The following is a 9021-nucleotide window of genomic DNA, read 5'->3' as shown; positions in this document are numbered from 1 at the left end:
TTCACCGCTGACACCGCGCCACAGCGGACACCGCGCCACAGCGGCCAGCTGCAGGGCTCTGCCAGGCCCGGTCCTCTCTCCAGGAAAGCACTGACGTTTCCGGTGAGTTGACTGTTATCCAGGAACACTGGCGGGGCTTCCTCCAAAGCATAATCACCAGGAGGGGCCGGTTCTGGTTCTAACTCATACGTTAAACCAATGCTCTTAGGAAGCTGCTGGCCAAAGTTTTTGATATTTTTTTCGATGGGACTCTGCCTGCTAATTTTTTGGTGGATAACCTTTCACTAAAATATGGCGTGGAATTTCAAAGTAATGTATAATCTCTTTAAGAGAGCGGCCAGCCAGGCAAGTTGGGACACAGAAAGGAAGGGGAAGAGATGGAGAAACGAAGCTAAGTGAAAAACCGGGACAGGGACAGGGGCAGGGACAGCTTCCCAGAAGGTGCACCAACTGGCAGGGGCAGACGACCTGCTCCCCAAAGACTCGGCTAACAAAGGGGTGAAACACATCACCATCCACTGAGAGTACCAGTGGGAACCAATTCCTCCTCACCCGCCCTTTTGTGCTTTGGTTCTTCTCCAGAAAACGGAAGGAAGCTGGAGGGGGGTGACCTGGTTACCCTGACCTCCCCCCACCCCCCGCCAGGTGCCTGGACTTAGGGTCACGAGCAAGAGTGTCTGGGAAGGAGGCGGAAAACCCCCAGGTCCCCCTACAACTTGGCTCCTGAAAAGGCAAACTCCCGGACTCAGTAAGTCTTAAGGTAACAGCATTATATTAAAGTGAAACCATTTTCTTTTTAAAAAAGAAAGAAAAAGGTACGAGTGTTAGTTTGAACAATGAGGTTATGAGTTCCGGGCAGCTGGGCTCTGACCACTGACCCTTTCAGTGCTCTGCTTCCTGCCCCCGCAGAGGCACCAGGGGACCCCAGCGCCTCCGGGCGGCAGCAGGGGAGGCAGCGTCCTGCCGTTCAGGAGCAGCCCGAAGCCCAGGCGGACGGAAGGACGGGGATGTGAACGCAGCGTGTGGAAGCTTCCGTGAGCAGCCGGCACCTGCCCCCAGGTTAGCTGAACACCGTGTTGTGCTGCTGGGTCACACGGATGAACGTCGTTCGCTTGCTGAGCTCTTTGAGCTTAGCGGCCCCCACATAGGTGCAGGTAGACCTCAGTCCGCCCAGAATATCCAGGATCGTGTTTTCTACGTCTCCTCTGTAAGGCACTTCCACGGTCTTGCCCTCCGACGCTCTGGGAGAGAGAAAGGAAGTGCTCCTTTAGCCCGGCTTATCTTCCTTAGGCACCATTTGTTCTAGCCCCTGAAGCAGCCCCAGGGCCCTCGGGTAGCCAAATGCCTCTGAGCCCACGCCCACACTGCCTCACACACCAGGCTGGCCCTGCCCGCACCTCAGATGGACAGGTCCTCCCACCCGAAATGCCTGACCTCCTGCCGGCTGCTCCGAGCACCAGGGAAAGGAGTCTGTGAGAAACACAGGCTGCAGACCCGGACCTGCCCAACGGCATTCCACTCAGCAGCGGGCCTCCCCGCTGCCCCACAGAAACTCACTTCACCTTTCTCCCCACCTGGATCTGCACACCTGTCTCCTGCTGGCCCAGGGCCCAGGGGCAGGAGAGCAGACGTGGGGGATTACCTCCAGGCCAACCCCTGCCACCCCCCTTCTGCTCGCCCGCCCTGATCAACAACAAAAGAAGCCTGGAGCTTCCCCTCCTGCATCCAGATCAGACTCTGAGTGTCTCCAAAGGAGTCAACCAGGAGGAGGAGAAGGAGGAGGAGGAGGAGGCTGCCAATGAAATGAACACCCCTAACCCACCAGGTTATGTGGGCACCTCCACCAGCAAGATGCAGCGGCTCCCCCTCCCCTCCAAGGCCTGCCTTTCCAGGGGGCAGGGCGCTTTGTCGGGCACATTCCCCCAGCTCACGCCTGCACTCACGCAAGTCATACACCTGTCGTGCTGGGTGTGGGGTAAGGTCCCAGCGAGGTGGAACCAGCGTAGAACTCGAGTCTTTTTTTAACATCGAGACGTGAGGGCTTTGGTTAGCATCTTTCCTGCTTTCAGAGGCGCATTCAGAAACTCAGGTCTAGTACATAGTGCAAGCCCTGAGCAGTATCTGTCCGTGCTGAGTCGGCCCCTCTCCACAAAGTCTCCAAGTAACACTGACTCCACACGTCAGGTCCCCTTCCTGCCAAATGGGGACTCGGTCCAGACCTGCTTTTGGAGACACAGGGCAAAAAGGAGATCCCAAATCTATGCAAAACGCTAGCCCCCACCTAAGGGCCAGGCAATCTGGACATTTTAACAATTAACCAAATTGTTACTGGAACTTTCTCTAGCTGGTCTCTGCAACTGTTACAATACTACATCTTGATTAGAAACTTACTGCCTCGAATTTCAAAAGGGAATAACTCTTGTACACTGAAATCTACACATGCAAGACTACCCTCGGATGAAATCTATGTAGACCATCCACTAGACCAAGGGCTGGCCTAGTGGCTGGCTTAGGGCACTGAGATGATGAAGCAGCAGACTCATGTCACTGCGCTCTGTGACCAGAGACCAGCGTCTGTGTACGCGTGCTGCGATGCCTGCCTGCCTGCCATTTCATTTTCTGAGGCCTGGGCCTTCCGGGAGCTTCCTGGAAATCACTCAGATTCTCATCCCGGTTACTGGTGACAGCACCTTTTGCAAGTCATTTACTGCTGATGCTCAAGTCTTCTCATCTATAAAACAACGGTACTTTGATCTCTCTCCCAAGGATGGGCAGCGTGAGAACCGAATAAATGGTTAATGACTGGGAAGGAACTAGCACAGCATAAATAACGGGTCTTCATTAAATACAATGTCAAATAGGAGAACCATTCTCATGAGGAGACAATGGTGATGAGGCTGCAAACACCCAGGAAAAGAGAAGGAAAGAGGGAGGGAGGAACAGGGAGGAAGACAGAGAACAAATACAGCCTGCAGGACTCAGGCTGCCTTTGGATCAAAGTCCTGGTTCCTTCCGTGCGCCTCTTCCTTGTCTAAGATTCGAATCCGCTTTCAGATACGAGTCTTGCTGCGCCTGAATATTTTATCTCCTGTTGTGTCTGGGCCCTGCTGAAATGACAAGGGATGATTTTTCACTTGGCCCCTTGGGCTTCTGTCGTGCTGGGGCCTCGTCGGGCCTTCCCTGTCTGCTTTTCTTAGGACCCGAAACAGATGCAACAGCTAGAGGGCAAACAATGCACTCCAGGCAAAGCAGCCGGCTGCTGCCCCCCGTGGATCCCCTTACACCACAGTGCCCAGGAGACCCACCCCACCTGGGATGTGACAATGGCTGCTAGGAAAGCGGGGAGCTTGGCCAGAGGTCCAGGTTAGCACCGAGCAGCAGTCCCCACTCCTCCATCAGTCATCACATGGGACAGTGGCCTCGGGCTGCAGGGGAAGGAGTGCGCCCTTGTTCTGACCATCGGAGGTGGCCAGGTGAAGGTGTAAATGCAGTCAGTCCCCTACTCCTCTTTCCCACCCTGCCTTCCCCATGCAATAATGTCCTATTTATTGAGGTCCCCCCACAAGAGAAATACTGGTGAGAGTGAGGACTGAAGTCCCCGGTTCCCTACTGAAGAAAGAGCTTGAGAGATGGTGCCCCACACCGCCCCTGCCTGCCCGCACGCCCACTGCCAATCTCTGGGAGTCCTGATGTTTTCCCTCTGGATTGGTTTGAAGCTTATATGATGCATCTGAATCCCATGTCCTTACAACAAGCGGTTAGGTGTGGCAGGAATGGTCGGACATGGAGGGTGTCGGCCACAGAGGCTGGGGTTCCCTCCCAGGGCCGAGGCTTCCTGGGGAAAGGCAACCAGTCCCCCACAGAGGACTTCCTCCTGAGGATACAGGGCCTCGTCCTGCCCCCTCCATGTGCCCTGGCATCAGCGCCAACCCCACTAAGGCCGCTGTCCCATGTGGTGACTGATGGAGGAGGCGGGGACTGTTGCTCTGCTCGGTGCTAACCCGGACCTCTGGCCAAGCTCCCCGCTTTCCCAGCAGCGATTGTCACATCCCAGGTGGGGTGGGCCTCCTGGGGCACCAGCAGCCTCTCTGGAGCAAAGCAAGGTCACAGGTATGTTGTCATATAAACACACATGCAGACAATAAAATGGAAGTGATTTTAACCAATGTTGCCCCAATCAATCTAATTTAAAAGTAAAACAATAACATAGATGGAAATGAAATAAAGGCCAGGTTATTTGGGGGGATCATGGGTTAAAAAAAAAAGAACAGCAGATGTGAGCATCCCTTCTACAATGAGGACAATGACATGGCTAAAATGCTGCCTGTTTCAACTGCCAGAGCCTAGATGGCCAGTGTGAGCCCCTGTAGGTGAAACACAGCTTTCTTCAAGAAAGCCGTCCTCCACGTGATGGTCCATAACCATTGTTTCATACGCAATGGAGACCCTTCTTCACCCAATTCTCGCAGTCTGAACTCATCCCGGGCCAGAGGTCAGAGGTCACTGGGAGAGGTGAGCAGAGGCTCTACCAGAAGGAGGAGGCGGCTGGCCCCCTCTGAAAGTCTGGAGCGTCATGGCGGGGACTGGCTGAGCTGGAGCCCTCCCGACTCACACACACCCCAGTCCATGCCCAGCCCATCCCCAAACAGCTCTGCTATCACTGCCTTTTGAGGGCCCCCAACACTGCAGACTAGCTGGGTGAAAAACATGGCTACTTCCAAAGAGCAAGATAGGTTTCCTGCCCCTGCCCATGGTGCTTTGCTATAAAGAGAAGCAATGTTCTTCGAGACCTACTTCCACCCAATTCTGAAAGGAGCAGGAGAAACGTGAGTCCTCATGGGAGAGAAGCCTTACCTGTACTCGGCCACCCCTCCTGCGTGTTTCTTCATCGCTGTTTCAGAACTCATCCCGTAGAAGAGCTTGAGCTTCTGCCCGTCCCTCTCGATCACCTCTCCAGCACACTCGGTGTGGCCCGAGAACATGCCTCCGAGCATCACAAAGTCTGCTCCGGCTCCTACACGCCGAGCATGGGACAGGAGGAAGCAGCAACGGAAAGAGCTCAGAGAAAACAGGCTCTGGAAAGATCCAAGTGCTACCCCCACTCACCATCCCGCCACCAAGAGCTCTCGTCCAGAGAGAAGCCCATCTCTCCCCTCCTACAAACTTAACAAGGGCCAGTCCTCAGTCGTTAACAATGAGCACCTTCCCAAGGCTGGACTTAGAATCAGAGAAATGTTAGCAGTTGAGCAGCATTTTAGGCTGCCCGCTGTCATCTCCTTAATGCAGCAACTGCTCTACACGATTCCCCCAGGCGTCTGGTCTACCTTCAGCTCTCACACGCTCACACTGTGCAGGTCGTGAGACCTCGGAACAGACTGAACCTCCTATACTGGACTGGCATGAAGGAGAGAAACCTGCACGTATGTGTGTATGCATGTATATGCATCGTGTAAAACTCTACCTCACACCTCTGTTGTGATGTTTGCCTTCTAGGATAAATAATATCCCATATTAATCACCAAATGGCATGAGACTTCCAGGCTAGGTGCAGAGGACACAGGGGTATGGAAGCTGCCTTTGAAAGCTACATTGGAAGAGGTCCAGGAGCAGCTGGAACAGCAGGACTGGCCACTGCTGTGTCCCCAGGGTCAGTCACAGTGCATGGCACATGGGAGAAGCAAATGCCTAGTTGTCGAGGAAGTAAAGGGTGTGTGTGAAGAAAGAGAAACAGTCCCCACCCCCACCCTGTCCATGGAGCACTGTGCAGACAGGGTCTCCACCGACTGCTACAACCTGCCACAAACCGCTGCAGCCGCTCCCCAGAAAGTCCTAGTGAGGGTGCACATTCGGAACACGAGGACACCAGGGTACAGAAGTACTAAGTGACTAGAATGAAGGATAAGGAGGAGCAAGTATACGAACCCCTGAAAAGTGGCCGTGACCTCTTCCATCTGGTTGTTTACTAGTAAATAGTTATAAGAGGACTGGGGGGCGGGGCGGGGGGTGATGGCCTTACAGTCCCTTCTGCGCAGCATCACTGACAGGCAGGCTGCACCAGCGGGCCCTTTGGCCCGGCACCACAGGGCCTTCCCACCTGCAACCAGCTTTGAGGCCATTCCTTGCGGGGTCCCTAGCACAGATGCTGGCTCCGTGGCCCCTGCGCCATGATTATAAGGTGACTGAGAAAGCTGGTGTCCGCCAGGCCCCCGATGACCACAGCCCGGGAGCAGATGGAAACACAGGAGCACAGACACAGGTCCTCAGTGGCGCTTTGAAGCGGCTTCTAATTAACCTCGTTTCTGACCCCTCTCACGGCCTTTCCCACCAGCACGTTCCCTGACCCAGTCCCTCTCCTCACGCTCTCCAGCTCCCCCTGCACTTGCTGGAAGGGGAGTTGATGAGGGAGTGGATGCCAGGAACCTTGCCCAGACCTCCTATCTACAAGGCTCCTTCTTTGGGACAAGGCATTTTAAAGTGTACTCGGCTCCCACTCAGAGCAGGGACATGCGTGCACCATTAGCAGGAGCCCAAGATGGAACGCCCAGCAGCACTGAGAAGATGCTGTTCAAAAATCAACAGTAGAAATGTCCTTGGCCGGTGGTCCGTCCATCGGGGTGACGGAGCGTGCCAGGAGGACAGGAGGCCTGTGTGCTCCCTGCTCTGCCCTGAGGGTGGGACCCTGACTTGGTCATTTGCCTCTTGGAGCCTTGTCCCCGGGACATTCTCCAGGGTTGCTACTAACCCAGTTACTGAGAACACTGCCCCATGTCTCCTTTGGTCACGATCAGTGTTTAACAACAGAATAAGAGCCAGTGCCCAATCCTAGGCCATTCTAAGGGGTGAACTCTAACCAAGTGACGGGGAGGCACACGGGTGAGGGGAAGAGCCACAGGCATCCCTCACGTCAGAAAGTCTCCCTTCACCAAGAAAGAACAAATAAATAACCACAAATGTGACTGTGAGGTCAGGAAAGGAGGGTGGAGCCAAGGGAGTTTGGTTTCTGTCTCCTGCCAGTCAATACACAGGGCGCCCACTTCACAGGCTGGGGAGCCTAGCTGTACAGGCAGTTCTGACTTCTGAACAAGGAAGTTTGCACGGGTTAAGCTGGGGGGGCGGGGGCGTGTGCACAGCATGTTGAGGTGCTGAGGTGCTTTCCTGAGAACAACCCACCAGCTCACAGCTGGACACTGCTGCCCCCTAGTGGGGAACGGGCTCCTCAGCCTCCTGTAAGAAACTGCTTCTGAGAAGCCACCCCCGCTATGGGGTTTCCCCACAGACCCTCCCTGTAGTTACTGCGTATTTGGACCTGGTACTGTCCTTTCTACAGGGGCCCGAGCCTTCTCAGCTGTGATTTCTGAGCCGTGACTTCGCCCACCCCTGGCCTGCAGGATGCCATCCCTAATTCTACCCCTGGGTGCTCGGCGGCTCTGCCACCAGCCAGAATGAAACTGATGCCAGGGTTTGGGCCAGTGGGGCCTGAAATCCAGGGAGAGGACACTCGGGGCTGGCCCAGAACATCCCTGCAGGTCCCACCTCCTCCTTCCAGATCCCACCCCCGTTCCAGGTTCCCACCCCACAGCCAGCTCACAGCGGCAGGGCGCTCCCTCCCGCCCTCCATTCTCCTCACCAAAGGCTTTGGCGACATCTCCTGGACACGTGCAGCCTCCATCCTTCAAAGAGGAGAGAGCAACAAGGATGTCAGTGGGAGCTCACCAGGCCCCCCCTCTCCCCTGGGGTGCTGGGAGTTGATACCCATACCCACCCCCCAGCCGAGTACACAACCCTCAGAGCCAAAGCCCAACACTCCCCTCAGCAAGCACTTTCCACCCCGGCCCTGCCCTCTGCCTGGGAAGGTGCTGGACATCAGAGGGGCTCCGACCTCCTCCTCCTCCAGCCCCTTACCCAGCACGCCCAGCCATCCGCCCTCCAAGTTCACTCTCATTCAGCAGTCAGCTCTCCCCACCTGCCTGGCGTGAGGCGAGATTTATTTAGTACAAGGGCTGAATTATTTTAAGAGCCAGAAAGGACACTGAGTTCATTCCTTTCTGTTTCCAGGCACTCCGTGTTTCTAATTCCCCTTCATGTAATGTGCCCAGTTACCTTAGTCTGACACCCACCCTCCCCACCCAGCACAGTCTGTTATCCTGGGCTGCCTGGTGGGGTTATGTTTAAACACCAGCAGCCAGTACCCGGTTCCCCAGATGCAAAGCCACCATGCTTCCTCACATAGACAAAGGGCGCAGCGTGACCAGGCTCCCTGCTATGCGCAGTGTGGCTGTGTGGGGTCCAAGCAGGCGAAGGGCGCGAGGGTGGTCTGGAGCAGCTGCCAGACCCACAGGGAGAGGCCAGGAGGCAAACACACGGGGCAGGCAGGCTGGTGCTCAGGGCAGCGAGATGTGACAGAGCCCAAACTCAGTGCAGGTCTTGGAGAAACAGCAGGTCTCAGAGCGAAGGGCCTGCTGCCCAAAGGTGGGACCCGCCCTCAGATTGGCAAAGAGCACTGGGAAGAACACAGACAGCCTTGCTTTGCAATTGGCAGGAAGGTGGGTGCGCTGCTGGAGTTTCTCTTTCAAAGGTACAACCCATATGCCCTTCACGTGTCCTGCCAATTATTTTTAAAGTGCTTTACCTCTTTATCTAAATCAGGACAACACAATAGGGTTTCAAACCTATAACCTCAACAGAGGATATAAACTCATGCTTCTGTTAAAATAGGTCCCTAACAGCCCTGGCTGGTATTCTCGATGGTTAGAGCATGGGCCTGCATATGGAAGGGTCGCAGGTTCCATTCTGGGGCAAGGACATGTACTGGGTTTCGTGTTTGGGGAGCATGCCGGAGGCGACCAGTCAATGTGTCTCCTTCACATTTGATGTTTCTTTTTCTCTCCATCCACTCTCTCTGAAAAAGTAATGGAAAAGTATCCTCTGGTGAGGATTAACAACAAATAGGTCCCTAACGATATCTGACTTTAAACACACACACACACACACACACACACACACACACACACACACACACAC

The 9021-nt window shown here is 55.0% G+C and overlaps 1 protein-coding gene across 1 annotated transcript in view; it reads right to left on the bottom strand.

Moving 5' to 3' along the window:
• Positions 1 to 753: 753 nt before the first annotated feature.
• GMPR (guanosine monophosphate reductase) overlaps positions 754 to 9021 on the bottom strand; it is a 44884-nt gene continuing 36616 nt past the window's right edge. The window contains exons 7-9 of the mRNA XM_006764069.2: positions 7628 to 7670; positions 4855 to 5014; positions 754 to 1241 (exon numbers count right to left, since the gene is read on the bottom strand). Coding sequence (XP_006764132.1) covers positions 1061 to 1241; positions 4855 to 5014; positions 7628 to 7670 — 384 coding nt within the window. The 3' untranslated portion in view covers positions 754 to 1060. The remainder of the gene's footprint in view (positions 1242 to 4854; positions 5015 to 7627; positions 7671 to 9021) is intronic.

This window comes from Myotis davidii, unplaced genomic scaffold, assembly GCF_000327345.1.
Source record: "Myotis davidii unplaced genomic scaffold, ASM32734v1 scaffold279, whole genome shotgun sequence".
In the NCBI taxonomy this organism is placed as follows: Eukaryota; Metazoa; Chordata; class Mammalia; order Chiroptera; family Vespertilionidae; genus Myotis; species Myotis davidii.
Note: the sequence above shows the minus strand (reverse complement) of the source record. Positions and strands in the feature narration are given on the sequence as shown.